The 16,698-nt window shown below is 40.0% G+C and overlaps 1 protein-coding gene across 2 annotated transcripts in view; it reads left to right on the plus strand.

The window, feature by feature from the left end:
- Positions 1 to 16,698, plus strand: part of AGK (acylglycerol kinase) — a 37,694-nt gene that overhangs the window by 7,634 nt on the left and 13,362 nt on the right. For both annotated transcript variants that reach the window (XR_008821940.1, XM_056339228.1), the window contains exons 2-9: positions 1,263 to 1,302; positions 5,473 to 5,552; positions 6,816 to 6,891; positions 8,231 to 8,323; positions 9,284 to 9,316; positions 11,296 to 11,390; positions 13,509 to 13,578; positions 15,189 to 15,268. Coding sequence is in view for 1 of the 2 variants with exons in the window: in XM_056339228.1 (XP_056195203.1) it covers positions 1,263 to 1,302; positions 5,473 to 5,552; positions 6,816 to 6,891; positions 8,231 to 8,323; positions 9,284 to 9,316; positions 11,296 to 11,390; positions 13,509 to 13,578; positions 15,189 to 15,268 (567 nt within the window). In the remaining variant the exon portion in view is untranslated. The remainder of the gene's footprint in view (positions 1 to 1,262; positions 1,303 to 5,472; positions 5,553 to 6,815; positions 6,892 to 8,230; positions 8,324 to 9,283; positions 9,317 to 11,295; positions 11,391 to 13,508; positions 13,579 to 15,188; positions 15,269 to 16,698) is intronic.

Here is a 16,698-nt window from a genome sequence, read left to right on the forward strand (position 1 = left end):
GTAAGTGTTATTTTCTCAGAACCCAACTTTATATCTCTCCTGAAGTCACCCTGCTTCTTCTTTTATGGCATTGCAGCATCTTTTGGTGATGCCAAAAAGAGCACCTTGTATAGCTCTTGTGACAGATCAATACTGTAAACTCACGGAATTGAATGGATTGCACTCATGTTTGGGTCCAGAGATCTGACCAAGGCCTTGCTGCCTTTTCTGCCGTTTCCATTGCAGGGTTTGGCCTGATGAACCACACTTTGTGGCAGGAGTGTGCTGCTTTCCTAGTACCTTGTTTTTCCTGGTTAGCCTTGAATCCTAATTGGTGTAGTGTATTCATCTTGGTATGCTGACTATAATTGCCGGGTTTTGTGCTTGGTGTTTTTGACACATAATAGACCATCTTGCCAGGTGTTGGCAAGGGCAAGCTGAAGGAGTTTTTTGGGTTTAGGGAGGATGGGGAGTGTCTGGTATCTAGAGGTGAGACTCGGGCACTGCAGAACAGGACTCCCTGTTTTGTCTGCAGGGGCCAATAGGACGTTTTTTGGTCTGGGGAAGAATGGAATTTTGTTCTGCACTCAGAAGCTCTGTCTCCAGATGCTTGCCAACTATACACTGCTTACCACCTTGCTAATGCTGTCTTGTCATCAACGACAAGCACAAGGATTAGTCTGGAATTTATTTCTGAAATGACCATCAGTGACACATCTAATGGTATTTTCCTATTTGTTTTTAAATTTCATTTAGGTGAGTTGAGAGTGATTTTCACCTCTCTGAGTTACTGCTTTAGGCCACACTCAGACCTAGGTGGGTGGTAGGTGTTGCATTAACTTGTGTTTATCTTACAACCTGATGGAGAGGGGAGTTCACAAAGATTTAAGTCCATGAATGTTAGACTTAAGTCTTCTCTAAATCCCTTCTGTACTGCCAGAATGGTAAGTATCTTCAGTGCAAATAACAGGCAGTATTGGCATTAGGGGAAAACACACCTTAGATCTGGAGTACAGTTATGTACAAATTTAAAAATAAATCACAGTGTCTCATAGCTTACGTAATCTCAGTACACTTGGCATCCTGGTCTTTGTTTTCTGCTTTTCTTTACTATGGAAGAGGTATTGGTTTGCATATGCAGAAAAAAACCTGTACATGTATGCTTAAATGGGTATGTTTCATCCTTAAAATGTGTTAAATAGGTCTTAACCTGTATTTTTTTTAATTTTAGTTTTAAACTTACACAACCTAATGTCCACTCTCTTTTCTGTTTTACTTAATAGTGATAACCTGGTACGAAGAGCTGCATGCCAGGAAGCCCAGGTAATACTGTTTAAGGTGATAAAATTAGATTTATATCTCACTCTTATCTTGGTTGTGCAGGGCTCCTGAGATTTTCCCAGCAGGCCCCCTCTACGTGACAAGCCTTGTAATGGTGCCATCTGTGTTCTTTTGCTAAAGTGCCAAAGGGTGGACAAGGCCTTCAGCCTGCAGCAGAGATGCTGTACTGTTTGTGCCCTGACTGCTGTTGCGATGGACAGCGTAGTGTTATCACTGGGGTAATCTTAGTTATCGCTGTAGGTACCCAGACCTCCATTTCTGCAGGTTTAATTGCTCTGTGCCTGTAAAGTTCTGATAGGAAAATGATTTGTTGATAAGACAGGAGACTGAAATATCAGATCCACCACAACAGGTGTAGTCTGGGCAGAAGCAGTGCAAACCACTTCACGTTTGTGCTCAGCTGGAGAGACCTTGCCCTTGTCTATTTGATCCTGAATGACTTTATCAAGAACAGTAAGTGTGATGACTGACCTAGCACTTTTGAGACCCATGTACTGGGACCTTAATGGAGACAACCCATTTGCTGATCGCTGGCAAGAAAGCTAGTATTCAGAGAGAGAACCTCTGAGTATACTGACTGTTGCATTTCGTAGTTTGTGGCCTGCATGGGCAACTTGCATGGGCAAGTACTGTTACTGGCTCTGACTACCTTGGTAGTGTGCTGTAGGTTTTTAAGAGTCTTTGTACCTCCCACAAATAAAGTTTTTTTTTAACCTGCTTCTCCATGTCAGATCTTAGAGGTTTTGCAGGGTGTAATGCTGGTCCCGTCATTGCTATGTACTGGGGCCTGAAAAGAACAGTGAAAATTGTTTTTCTTATTAAAGACCTTTCCTTGAGGTCACCCTGTTTTTATGGTGCACCTGAATAATCTCAATTTTAGCTTGCCTGCTGTTGAAGGAAAGATAGTCACAACAATTTGATTTGGGCAATGGAACTTCATGCCAGAATACACGCAAGGGAGCTCAAGTCTCATGAAATAAAAAGAAAAATCTTTCCCTGAAAATGCTGCTTTCATAAGTCATATTTAGACCTTTAGAGTCAAATGCATTTCCAACTCATAGTATTAGTTGTTCTTGATTTTTATGTTTTCAATATTCATTTTTAATGCATAATATCAAAGTGATGGAAGTTTTTCATATTGCCAAAAATAGCAGTTAATACCTCTGTATTTGAAGCATACTGACCAAATTAAATGATGCAGTGGTATATCAGGAAAACTTAAAAGATCTGAGTGTGTATGCTGTCAAAAAGGTGTAACTGCTAAAGAAAGACTGGTACAAGAAGATAGTTCTACTGTGGAAATTCTGACTTTCCTGTTTCTTAATTCCAGTCATTAAGTGATTGGAACTATTCCATTATGGCTTATTCTTATAAATGAAAGCGCAGAAGCACTGTCAATAAAGCTTCCTACAATTTCAATGGTTAAAGCCTGGGAAAAGATCCTGCAGAAGACTCCTGCATTAGAAAGGAATGAACCAGAAAGCCTAGTAATCAATTCTTGCTGTAATTTCCATTCTCACTGATGTGTTCGTGCCAAATACTGCTTGAAAACACACAGCAATACAGCAGTAAGGCATTAAATGTCTGATATATTCTTCAGAATAACAACATCTGTAATTGTTTGAAAAATGCTACTTGCGCTTATAGTGCTGTTTAAGTCTTGGGAAAAAATAAGAGGTAGGCTTGGCCAAGAAAAAGTTTAGCCTGGATGAAGGGGGAGGGTTTTTCCTATTATTTTTACATCAAATTTTTAAGTTAGAACACCAAATTGATAAGGCACCCACCTTCCTGCCAAAGTACCCACTACTGCAGTATTTCATGTAAAGATTCCACCATGCATGTCTGAATTTAAATATCAGTTTATGATGACAGCCTCGGGGTGGCAAATGATCATAGAAAGATTCTATAATGAAGAACCTATTTATCATATTTTAAACCTTTTGCACCTCATTCTCTGGACAAACCAGTGTCAGCTAACTGTGGACTTCCTTTACGAATGTGGTCTCGCTGATTGACCTGGTTACTAAGCTCAGGGCATGTGTTTAAGGGGTCTGTTTAACTGGCAAACAATTCAGTCTCTGAAGCAGGGATAGTTTTCTGTAAAGTAATGTAGTTTCTCTGTTAGTTGTGGTGTCACAAGTCGAGGCAGACTTAAAAGAAACACTATGTCTGCATGGCTGGATTCGGACAAAATGGCCGTTATTGTTTATACAAACTATTTATATATCTTAGACAGTGCAGGTGTTAGACCCTGATAGGTTTTTGTGTCCTCCTTCTTGCTTGCTATTTGCTGTTGCTGTAGGTGCCTGTATGCTGCGGTTCTAAGTTCCGATTCTTCACATCCTGTTTACATACCTGACAATTTGTGGCCATCTTAAAGGTACAAGGCTAGGTCTTTGAAGTCAACTAACTTGTCTGCAGACCCGCTGCAGACCTCAGCAGTTAGTATTCATAAAGAATTATAAAATATTTGTATAGAGAGGTTTTCATAGTTGCAAAATAGTGATTGTCATCTTCGAAGTCCAAATGCAATACCTGGAAGTGTGCATTTGACAAGGAAGTGAAAAAGGCATTGACTTTCCTAAATTTTACCTTTGTGTGTATACATAGGGTTTTAATAACCATTTGTAATGCCTGGCTTTAAGTTGTCTTTCCTTATGTTGTGCTCTGAAAAAAAATACTTCTAGAATTTTGCATTACTATTTTTTTATTTCCTGTCTTAAAAATAAGCATTTGCTTTAGAAATACCCCTGTACGTAAGAAATGTCTAAGTATATTACATAAAGAAGTGACTATGTCATTACTCATAAATTCTTCATGAACCTTATTGTTTAGAGGAAACAAATACATCACATTGTGCCCTGCAAGCAAATAATTAATTGTTTCTAACAGCTGTAACATGCTAGAGGTCCCCTTTATTTCCCAGTTCCTGCCCAACATTTTCAATAAAATAAGTTGGTCTGTTTTCCAGTTGATTTTTGAGTAGACTTTAAGAGCTATTAATTTGTTTCCCTTTCTTTGAAGATTCCTTTACTCTCAGCAACTTCTCAATTCCTTTTTCTTTCTTGAAGAAATCTGAATGTTTTAACCAACACAGCCAGCTGCACACTGCTTTTAATTGAGGTTTCCTGAGCAAAGTTGGCAAGTGGAATCAATTATAAAATTAAGCAGCTAACAATGACTAAAATCTATTGTGCTTTGTGTGCAGTGTCCACCTTGTTCAATATAAAAATTCCTGCTAGGGGGGATTAATTTTCAAGGTAGAGGGGGAAAAAGTCAGGGAGAATTGACTGTGTCTTGTGTTTAGTGCAGTAGTCTTTTGTTCCTACTTTATTTCTGGGGCTTCTGGATAGTACTGCTGAATACGTTGTCATCCCTGTACTCAAAACGAGTTTAATTTGATGTGGTTGGTACTGAGGATGCCTTTTGGTGACCTAAGAGAGGTTTACAGAGTGGGAAGTAACATGCATACAAGCTTGGCCTTTTCTTGCCTCTCGTGCTGAAAGGCTATGGAAATACGTACAAATGGCTAAAAAGTACAAGAGACTGTGTAGAGTTAACTCTCAAAGAATTTAAAATAGAGGCATCTATTCAGAATTGGATTGAAAGTTGAAGAGGAATTCAGTGATTTTTATATGGAGACATTAGGAAGTAAAAATGTCTGAGAAACTGACCTTGCTTATAGTTAAGGGCTGATCCTCTGGTGATTATCTTTCGTATGTTCAAAAACTTAAGCATAGAAAATAAAAAAATGAGCAGAAGAGCTAGAAATTAAGTACAGAGGTGGGAAAAGATGCAGTAAGAGGGTGACAGGCAGGTGTGTGAGAATTACATAAGGAAGGAAAATCAAGTAACCTTGGAGTCAAGGGTAGTTCCCTGGATCTCTGCCCATGGCTGAAAACCAGAGATTAACAAAAACAAAACGGTGGTGGGATTGCAAAAACGAGCTGAAGAGTACTTGTGATAGTGATGTGAGCTGTGCTAAGAGTAGAGGTCTTTGAATAGGACACCTGTACAATGGCTGAAGTTCAAGTCGTTTGAATGTCATGAGACTTGAAAGCCTGTTGACATTTGTAGAGATACATTATTTTGAACTGTTTTACCAACATGCTTAAAAGGTAAATCGAGCTGTGCTCTTTTTCTCTTACTTAGGCTTTTGGCAACCAGCTGATCCCTTCGAGTGTGCCATTGAAGAAGGCAACAGTGTTCCTCAACCCAGCAGCTTGCAAAGGGTAACATTTCCCTTTTCCTACACTCATATGTGAGGCACTCTTTATGTATTTTTGCTCTGCCATCCACTATAAAAGCCAGCCAGATTTTTGAGCTCATTTTTACCTCCCTCTGGTGCCAAGCTGGTGCTGTGTAACTATGCCAAACTTTATTTCACCAGAAATATTGGGATGAGAAATAGAGCTAGATGCTTGAAGTGAAAGAATGATTTCTAAACTTACATACTTTTTAATTTTTCTTTTATCCCATGTTTTGGCCTTTGTCATTCTTTTGCATGTGGAAATCCTTTGTATTCCTTCCAAACTTGTGTATGTGACACGTTTCTGTCCTCAAAAACTATAGAAATAAGAGATGACCTTGATTTGAAGTTAGCCAGCAGTGAGTTCAAGGAACGTGTCTTTGAAAGGGATGAGCCCACAAAATAAGAGGCTAAATACGGGCTCAGAGAAAGACTCCTGGAAGAGGTCAGCTGCTATTTTTGCATGCTTGTTAGCAGAAAAACAATATTCTTGGATATGATGTGTGTCTCTTTCTGCTGATCAGCTAAGCTTTGTATCAGTTCCGTCTTGGGGAGGGGCAGGGAGTTGTTAGTAGCAGTATGAAAGGAATAACAAATCTGACATGGAAGTGCTTGGACTTAGGTGCTTTTGTTCAAAAGACCCATGACTGGAAAATGCAAAGTGTTAATAAATTTAGTCTCTGACTTTTAGTCTCATGTTTCTACTTGTTGTAAGCAAATAATAGTTAATGGCATGATTATTTTATTATGCGGTTACAGGCAGAAAATGTATCAGTCCTATAAGAAAAGAAGGTCAGATAAAATTTTACTTCTAAACTTACTTAATAATATATAACAGTAAATGTTTTTTTAAAAGAAAACATTTCTGAAAACCTAAATGGGCCTTCTCTGTGGTCTTAAAGCCTGGTGCTCTGTAAATCATTAATTTTCTAATAACTTTCTTTCTGGAGATCTTGATTTATTTTGTTGTGTTTTTAAAATTATTTTTGCAGAAAGCTAGATAACCTCTTCTACATTTATTAAAACTGCAACAAAAAAACTGACGTCTGAGATATAAGCCTAGAAATTTAATACATTTGAACCAAATGAAATCTCATCATTCCTGACTGGCAGGTTGAGTTACTGATTGTGTAGATTGTATGCTTGTTTTTAAGTATATTTCTTCTTGTTACTCATTTGTTTCTTTCTTTTTTAATTTTTTTAGCCACCAGACTAATTAAATAGTTTTAACTCTTGTTATTTCTAGCAAAGCCAGGAACCTTTTTGAAAAGAATGCTGCTCCAATTTTGCACTTATCTGGCTTGGATGTAACTGTGGTTAAGGTAAGAACTGATAGGTTCTGCTAACGTAAGATACATTGTCTGCTCTGCTTTCTCCTTTTGAAGAACTGAAATTAATTTCTGGATGCATTTGAAATTCTCAATTGTCCTGTACACATTTTGTGGGAAGAAATAAATACTGAGATATTAAGCTGGTACTTAATCTTTTTAATTCACAGTTAATTTACAAACTGCATACTGAATTTTTAATTTTCAGTTAAAGCAGTACATGTGCCTGTCTGTCTAAAGCAGCCCTTCTGTATTTCATGTTTGAGAGAAAACTAAATATTTGAGTGCTGGCTAATGGTGCGTGCCCATCACTGTTGAAATTGTCAGTTGTGCCTGAACTTGCAGAATTCAGAAGTGAGGAATTTTGACATGCAGTGGAACTGTTCAGATTAATTAAAAATAACCTTTTATTTTTGCACTGAAAATAACTCAGTGCATCCCCAAATAATTCAACATTCCCATCACAAAAGCAGAACACCGAGTTCTAAACCTGTGACTTAGCAGAGAGGTGGTCTTCGGAAAGAGAAGAACAAGTAAACATGAAGGGATTCTGATCTTTTTTTGCAGGTTTTTGAGGCTGTGGTATGTGGATTGGTTAATAGTCACTGTGTTCTAGCAGTGAAGTACTCTAATATGTCTCTTTCTGTCTTGGAATCTTTTTCACAAGGTTTAGTGTTAAAGTGCTGGTTTTATTAATGCCTTTATCTGATCATTGAAAATACATAGTCCCACCCTAAGAGAAAAAATTACTTCGCAAGACTAAAACCTGATGCTTTGTAGCTTCAGCCCAGGGCTGGCTCAGTAGCCAAGGCTGTGATGTCTCTGTAAAAGACATTTGTTTTGCTGAAAACGGTCTTGATAGTTTAGACTAAAGTCAGCGTACTCTCTATTGCTAAACCCATTATGAACAGCTTGCTGTTGAACATTAGCCTTTTTTGTAGCTGATGCTATGTTTCAGGAGACACTCTTGAGTACTTTGGCTGCTAAACATCTTGGGACTTTTTCTGCAAGAGCATGGTTTCCTTCTGGTTTTGTTTCAATGTAAAACCACCTAGAAATATGATTATTGTTGCAATATTCTAGATCTGTTGAATGAGATTAACTCTGATGTTTCATTTAGCCTTTGTGTGTGTGTTTGCTTGCACTCACTGTATTAGGCAGCAGACTTGTTTCATAAGTTGAAGAAATTTCAGTGAATGTAAGTGATATACAGTACTGCATGCTTATATGAGAATGACTGTTAAGCCAGTGGGTAGGTGATTTTTTTTTCTATAAAAGAGAAATTCTAGAAGTGGTCACTTGAATTCTCATGTTTCGATTTCTGTTTCTTCAGACTGATTATGAGGGACAAGCAAAAAAGCTGCTGGAATTAATGGAAAACACAGATCTGATCATTATTGCAGGAGGAGATGGCACAGTACAAGAGGTACTGCTGGAGCTTTGCCCTGGTTTGTTGAGAATCAGAGTCAGGCTGAGTGACAAGTTTTGAGACTGTGTGATGTAGGAACATCACAACAACTTTTACTAGAGATTTGTCCATTTTAGTATCTGTGGCTTTAGTCAATGTTGTAATCTTCTGGGGACAAGAAGACTGTGCTAGTTGTTATTACTCTAAAAGTGATGGGGGGGGTGTGTGCAGGAGCATGTGACATAGCTATATTCCAGAATTTTATTCTAGAATGAGAAAACTATGTGGTGAGACATGATTCTAAATTTTTTCGTTTCTGTGTAATGTGGCTGTAATGGTTTAATTTTCAAAGTTCATTCCTATCTGTACTCCCCAAGAGGAATGCATATTTTGCTAAATGGGAATCAAATAATTTAAAAGTTATGTGGGAGTGATAACAAAGCATGGTATGTATTTAATAAATGCCTGTTGTCAAGATGATTAATGACAGGAGCAAACTACCAGCAGACCTGGGGGCTACTCCATTTTTCAAGGAAGACTGTATTTTATTAAAGCATTTCCTGGAATGCTAACTGCTGGCTTCATAAGGCAATGGCTAAATGAAATACAGTGACCTTAAGAGAAAGCAGTCAGAATACATCTGTAAGTTTCTGCTGGTCTTAGAATTGGTTTTATTGTTAATTGCACACTGACCAGTGCTATTTTTGCGTTATGCAGAGCATTATTCAGTGTTAGAACATTTACACTGGCACTGGTGGTGGTGCCAGAACATACTCATGCACACTTAAAACCCTGCCAAATCCACCATGTTTGCACACTGAACACACCTCCTTTCCCATGTAAGCAACTGTAGCAGCTTCCGTAAGAGTAGCTGCTCCTTAAATCTTTTTCAGAGTAAATATGGGTATGAATTTTGTAGCTTTCTACTGTAACTGAAAAACAAAATTATCAGAGCTGAGAATTTCCTACATTTTTCAGGTCATAACTGGGCTTCTCCGCAGAGCAGATGAGGTAAGGAAGTATCATTCTTAAAATTTTGTGTATTTCTTAGAGGAAGTGTCTTGTGCATCCACTGTGATCTTTTGGCCTCAGGTGTCTTCTGCAGATTTGTTGCTTACTAATCTGAAGCCAGATTGCTGCCTAATGTCAGGCATGCTACTGTCCTGCAATTCTGCCCATTGTTCTTATTCCCTTTCTCAGGGAGTGTAATGGCTCCCAAGCTACGGCTTTGAGAAGTTTCCAGCGTCAGAGCAGGGATTGTGGAGAAGCCAAATGCACAACTTTCAAAGACCCATGGACCAGCTGTGTATGCTGCTTTGTTTGGCAGACGCATCAGGCGAAAGTACATGTTTTTCTTGTATTTGTACAAGCTTGAAACTGAATTCAGTTATGGCCATGCTCCTATTGCTTGACAATTGCTTTGCCATTTTTTCTAGTGGTGAATATCTACCTATGCAGATGGCTGCAGAAAGCAAATGTTAACCTCTCAAGGTGGATCACTCTGAATGGAAATGAGAGAGATTTTTCTTTTTAAAGAGGGAGGACAGTATTATTGAAGAAAGGAGGGAATCATTGTTCCCAAAACCTTCTGGCCGGAGCTGGCAAAAACTCAATTAAATGATCCAGACAAGATTATGATGATATCCTTGGCAGCTAGAATTCTATCTGTTTAGGCAGTTGCTTTTGTCTGAATGTGACAAGAGAAACTCTGCAATGAAGCCAGTATTTTTAAAGGGGCGCTGGCTATATCAATTCTGAGACATTAGTTTTTTAAATTTAATATTATTATAGTTGGCTCCTGAGACCTCTCTAACCTAAAGATACTGGGAGAAAATTTTTTTTTCTTTTTAGAGGCTTTACTAGCTAGTTTTTCTTCTTTATTTTTTTTTAACTTATTACCTTGATGTAGCTTGGATTAATTTGCAGTGGCATAGAAAATTCTGCATTTGGCACTGTTTTGGGTGGAATACTGCATTGTAGTATTGCCACTGTGTCACTGTATGCCTTTGGCTGGGGAATTCTTCTTGTCCTTCATAGTACTTTGTTCTAGGAGTAGAGATCTGCAGCTCAGCCCCCTTGCTCCTCTCTGCTTCCCTTTTTACTTGGGTATGTCATACTGCCGTTGCCTGGATAAGAAGAGCCTGTGCAAGGTATTCCAGAAATGCTGTTCCTGGCAGCCAGGGGAGCAGAGCGTGACTGCATGAGCTGCAAACAGCCTGTCACTGTAAGACTTGTACAGAAAATGAGGGAAGGGTGTTTGAGATGTGTTGAGACTTGCAGGTGACAACGAGATAGCAAGGGAGAACGGGTGGGCATGACGTGAGAGGCGCATTACTTAGTGCAGATTTGCAGTATCATGATGCTGACAACAGCAGTGCCCAGGAGGGAGATGGTGCATTGTGATATATGGTAGTTTACATTGATTTTCTGACATGCTTCAAGAAACACAGTTTATTATGAGGTATGGTGCAATAACTTGCTCCTTCAACAAGCCCTTTTGCTAAACTGTAGTTCAGAAAAATAACATGGTCAATGACTTCTAAAAATTAGACCTTCTGCTGCTTCATGGTTTGGGTGCCAGAGGAATCAATTAATTTCCTTTCCTTAACTGAGAAAATCTCTTTGCCATGCAAGGTTACTCTGTCAGGGGGGTATTCCTGCAGTGGTAAATGAGATTCAGAGCTTGTGATGTCACCGTCAGTATTAAGAAAGATGGCAGATTGCTGACAGAATCCGTGCATTAGTTAGGATGTGGCTGCCAACCTGCATGTAGCAATGCTGCTAATGATTACAGAGAGCTCCTTTGTACTCAGGTAGCAGTGGTGAGTTCACAGATTTAGATGCCATGTTCTGAGCCATTACGTATTACTGCCTCATTTAAGGAAGTGCCTGGCTGCTTAGCACCAGAGGGGTGATACCAGACACAACTGTGATCTCCACACAGGAAGCTTCGTTTAGCTGATGTTAATTTACTCTCCTCATGTGTCCAGGCTGCCTTCAGTAAGATTCCTATAGGATTCATACCTCTTGGAAAGACTTCCACTTTGAGCCACACGCTCTACCCTGAGAGCACGAACCAAGTCCAGTAAGTATTATGTTTCCGAAAGGGGGCTTTTTTTTTTTCATTTGTTTTCAAGGAGCAGCACTTCTCCGTAGCTTGATACTTTTCTGTTTCTTCTATGTTACATAGAAGTTGGCAGTCTCTGGGCAAAGCCTGGTGATTATCTGGACCTGCCTGAGCTAATGACTTCCAAAAACTGACTAAAAATTAAAAGAAAGACATGTATGTATTATTAGAACATTAGAACAATTTCTGTGGCTAATTTCTGTGTGGTTGTGTGATGCTCAGAGTTAAAAAAAACAAAGGGGGGGATTAAAAGGATCAAGCCTCTTGGGAATAGTCAGAAAGGGTATGACAAGGATACAGCAACAATATGACAAAATAAAAGAAAAAGAAGTCCGCTTTCCATCCCTTCTCCAGCTTAAGAATTCTAGAAACCAGTCTGCATATAAACTGGTTAGCACCTGCAAAGTAAGGTGTACAAGAATATCTTTATGGGGAAGGTTGGGTCTTATTACTGACTTTGGCAGGATATCTTGCCCAACCCTGTGATGAGACTGATGCTGGCAACTCTCCAACAGCCTGAATCTTACCTGTTGGGAGCTTGGATGTGATCCAGTCTGGCAGTATCTGTTGCTTGCATTTTGGTTGGTTCTAAGATTGTTTTGTCCACTCTAAGGTAAAAAGGCTAGTCAACTAATCTTTCTCTTCCCCTCACTTCTTTTCTTTTCAATTTTTCCCTTCCTCTCTTCCCATACTAATGAATATATTTCTCCTTGCTCCTGAAATCTCTTCTCTCTGGTTCTCCCAGTAACTCATTAACATTCTTCTTTGTGGAACCCTTGCTGGTATCCATCATACATAAAACCCACGAGCCAACTGGCATAACATCCTTCATTAAAACTACCAGAGTGCTTTGAAGCTCTGCAAGATGGACAAGGCTGTAATCAGCAGCTAAGATTAAAATAATAATTTATGTTTTTGTTCTAAAAAAGCTGTTTGAAATGAAGGATCTTCTTGTCCCAAGGAGCTGTGCAGGTGAGACTGCAGCATATTGATGAAGTTGAAAGGAATTTGGTCAATAGATTGCTTAACAACCCACACCAGTAACAGAACCTGGTTTAAGAAGTGCAGAAGTGATATTTTACAAAGAAATATTTGGGCTTTGGTTCCATCAGCACTATTATTACCTTTGGAGTGTAGGAATTGTAGAGATCTTACAGAAAGATAACAGTTAGGAGAAAAGAAGGGCTGAGGGAAAAACAGCTTCCTTCTCTGTTTCAGTATTCTAGTCCTGATGGAGCCAAGGGCAATCTCTCCTGCCAATTCACATGAATACTGGGCTGGATCTGAAAATTGCATTTAGTGTTGGTTTTTCTTTTTTTTTTACCTGTCTAGCTGAGACACTGGAAATACATGCAGTGGGGAATTTAGATTTTACCCAATTTTTAAAACAAGGAAGAGGTTTTGATGAAATATATGCTTCGAAGTCTGAACATAGACATCTTTATGAACTTGAACAGTTTGGTTACAAAGTCTTTAGTGCTGCACTTCATGGCTTGAAATGAGAAAGTGCCTTAGCTACTGTCCACAGCTTAGTGGAGACTGAAAACACATAAACACTGTTGATTGGTAGATTTATGTTGATTAAAAACTTCAAAACAAATTAACATAGCAAGGCAATTTAATCCCAGGCAAATTAATTAAGACCAGTCTCATGACCATCACCTTCTCTTCCAGGTTGCTGTACTTGCCAACAATAAAATAAAAATGTGGTTTGGGTCCTTAGTGTGTTAAGTATCCAGAACAGCAAGTAAGAGTTAACATGCGATCTGCCAGATTAGCTGAAGAAAGAGGAATCTCTGAAAAGCTTAGGCTGAGAACTTCCTTTTGCTTTTCAGGTCTTTTGCTGTTTGTTAGGATGCAGGCTTTGTCATATGTTGCAGGCACTGAGTTTGCTTTCTGATTTCAAGGAAGTGCAGCACTTGTCAGAGTTCCTTCCCTGGGGTTGTTGTGTTTGCTGCAAAAAAGCCCCACCTGGACTCGTAGTGGAGTGTGCTGAAAAACAATGTCATTTTAAAATTTACTGTTTTCCTTCCTTCCTGTTTGTTTTCCTTTGCTTCTTTCCTGTTTGTTTTGCAGACATATTACTAATGCTACACTGGCCATTTTGAAGGGAGAGACAGTTCCACTTGATGTCTTGCAGATCAAGGTAAAAGCATCTGCTTCTTTGGCACCCAACATTCCTAAACCTTTCCTGTTCTCGTGTTCTGTTTATGTGGACTGCTTTTCCTCTGTGTAATGCTGTCATGAATTTTGGTTTATGGTATCAGTAGTTCTGGTGGCAGTCATGTCTCCACTGTATGGTATGACATCATTCTAAATGTTAAGAGATCACTTAAGCAAACCTGACACCCACAAATCCATGGGCCCTGATAGCATGCACCCCCAAGTGCTGAGGGAGCTGTCAGATGTTATTGCTGAGCCACTCAGCATCATCTTTGAAAGCTCATGGAGTAGAGGAGAGGTGCCTGAGGACTGGAGGAAAGCCAGTGTCACTCCAGCCTTCAAAAAAGGCAAGAAGGTGCACCCAGGAAACTACAGGCCAGTCAGCCTCACCTCTGTCCCTAGAAAGGTGATGGAACAGCTCATCAGGAGGAGCGTGGCCAGCAGGTGAGGGAGGTTGATCCTGCCCCTCTGCTCTGCCCTGGTGGGGCCGCACCTGGAGTGCTGTGCCCAGTGCTGGGCTCCCCAGTTCAAGGGAGACAGGGAACTGCTGGGGAGGGTCCAGCAGAGGGCTGCCAAGGTAATTGGGGGACTGGAGCATCTCCCTCGTGGGGAAAGGCTGAGAGAGCTGGGCCTGTGGAGCCTGGAGAGGAGAAGGCTGAGGAGATCCTACCAGTGTCTACTAATATCTTAAGGGCGAGTGCCAGGAGGATGGGGCCAGGCTCTTTTCAGTGGTGCCCAGTGACAGGGCAAGGGGCAACAGGCACAAATTGTGACACAGGAATTTCCATCTGAATACGAGGAAAAGCTTCTTTACTTTGGGGATGACAGAGCACTGGAAGAGGCTGCCCAGAGAGGCTGTGGGGTCTCCTTCTCTGGAGACATTCAAAACCTGCCTGGATGTGACTCTGTGCAACCTGCTGTGGGTGAGCCTGCTTTAGCAGGGGGTTGGACTAGATCTCCAGAGTTCCCTTCCAACCGTTCTGTGAAAACAGAGAAAACACTAGAATGCCTGAATTATCTTTTTTTGAGGCTCAGGAAGTATTGATGAATACAAAACTTGGTAACACTGCTCTTTCTGTAGAAACGGTGAGAGATAACAATAGCTGTCTGAGCTGATTTAATGCATCCGTGTGTAATGTGGAGTTAATAGCTTTCTTTTACAACCTGAAAAATGTGAAATGGGAAAACCTTTGACTATACCTCATGTGTTTTTAAATATTATTTTTCTGTTATGTTGTAGAATGTACATTTCTGCAGTGAGAACCTAGTGTCACTGTTCAGAGTTCCTTGCTTTTGGCTGACAATATCCACAAAATGAAATGGCTGTTGTTGGGTGTGCAGTCAAACTCAGTCAATCTCTTCAAAACTTCACCTCTTATATTCCTTTCTGGGAGCAGATGGAATATGTAATGCTTAAATTCTGCTTAGCTTTATTGCTGTTAGCTATTTAGCATACCTCTTCTGTGAAGTTTCACTTTTGGGATTAATCAAAAATCAAGTTTTACATAGAAATGCTATTTTTCTAGCTGCAAAAACCAAAGCTGGGAGCAAGATAAGAGAAAGTAATTTCACAATGTGTATTTTTCTTTATAGGGGGAAAAGGAACAGCCTGTGTTTGCGGTGACTGGTTTAAGATGGGGATCTTACAGAGATGCAGGAGTTAAAGTTAGCAAGTAAGAGAATACTGTTTTTTGAAAGTGTACCTTTTTTTAGCATCTGTTGCCTGAAATTACATATCCCCTTTAAGTCTTTTCTGAGTGTAGGCGTTTGACGGGCAGAGGCACCCACTCTTGTTAGGTCTCACATTACACACATGAGAGTGTAAGGCGTTTCAGCATTTTTGTCATTTGAAATAAAAACTTGGTGCTGACCTGTTCTTTCAAGTATTTACTTTCTGCTTGCCTTGTGGTGCTCACTTCTGGAACTTTATTCAGATTGTATCAGTGGGAAAAGCTCTCCCTTGAGTAAAGTCTAAGTAAAGTAATTGGCCATTGTTTTTCATCAGCTGCCAATGAAAAGACACGCACAGACTCTGTAACTTAATTCCAACAAGGGATATCAGATGCAGTAGAAATGCCCTTCAGTTCCTGCCAGAAATGGCATGGACCGTGTTGTCTGATGACTGTTCTCTGAATGTTAAACTAATAATTGTTGGGCTTTCTCCAAATGGGCATTTAATATGCCTCTCACTGTCTGTGTATCAAATGACTAGCATTATCTGGTGAAGGAGCAGCAGGGCCAAAGCATTTCACTTCTCAAACTGTTATGGAGGAATTGTAGCACATGCCTCTGCTGCACAGTTATAAGGAAATACCATGTGGTTTGTGAATGAGCTGTCTTTGTCAGAAAGCAAGAGGTAGCAGACCTCTGGAGTCTGTCAAGCAAATATTTGAGTAGGTTTGAGAAGTGATGTGGGATGGAGGACAGGCGGTAAATGGTCAGAGTGTTTGTCCTTGGGAAGCGAGGGACATGCTTGGTAGCTTGTGTAGGTGCCGGTGTAGCTGTGTTGCAGGCCCACCTGCTAATTGCAGCCCCAAGATTAAGGAACTGCAATTCTCTTCCCTCAGCATTCTTACTAGCCTTCCTGCTCATACCCTAGTTTTTGCCTAGTGTCAGCCTTAACATCTCTTCCTGCAGCAGTTCCCTTTCCTAAGAGCCTTTTGGACTCAGTGCCAGAGGCACTTTTTGTACGTGGGGCAGCATGAACGTCCTCAAAACTGGTTCTCTTCCATGAATGTTTTTGAATGCACAGAAAATGAGTCTAGCTTGGAAAGCACTTCAGCCACAAAGGAATGGGTGCTCAGTGTGCGCTTGGGACAAGAACCATGTGTGCTCGTCCTGTTTTTATACTTCTCCACTTTATCCACTTTTTGTCCCCATGAAAGATGGGTTATTGGGCTAAATAAACATTTGGTGTACTCCAGTACAACTGATCTTACACTGAAAAGAAGGCCCCTACTACAGAGACTTAAGCCTTAAGCCACAGTTCCAGAAATTTGGCTTGATTGTCCCTCTGCTAAGCACTGTCCTGGTGGAGACATTGTGCTATATTATTTTTTTGAGATTTTATTAATTTTGCAGACAATTTCATGGCTTGATGGGA

Source organism: Falco biarmicus, chromosome 5 (assembly GCF_023638135.1).
Source record: "Falco biarmicus isolate bFalBia1 chromosome 5, bFalBia1.pri, whole genome shotgun sequence".
NCBI lineage: Eukaryota > Metazoa > Chordata > Aves > Falconiformes > Falconidae > Falco > Falco biarmicus.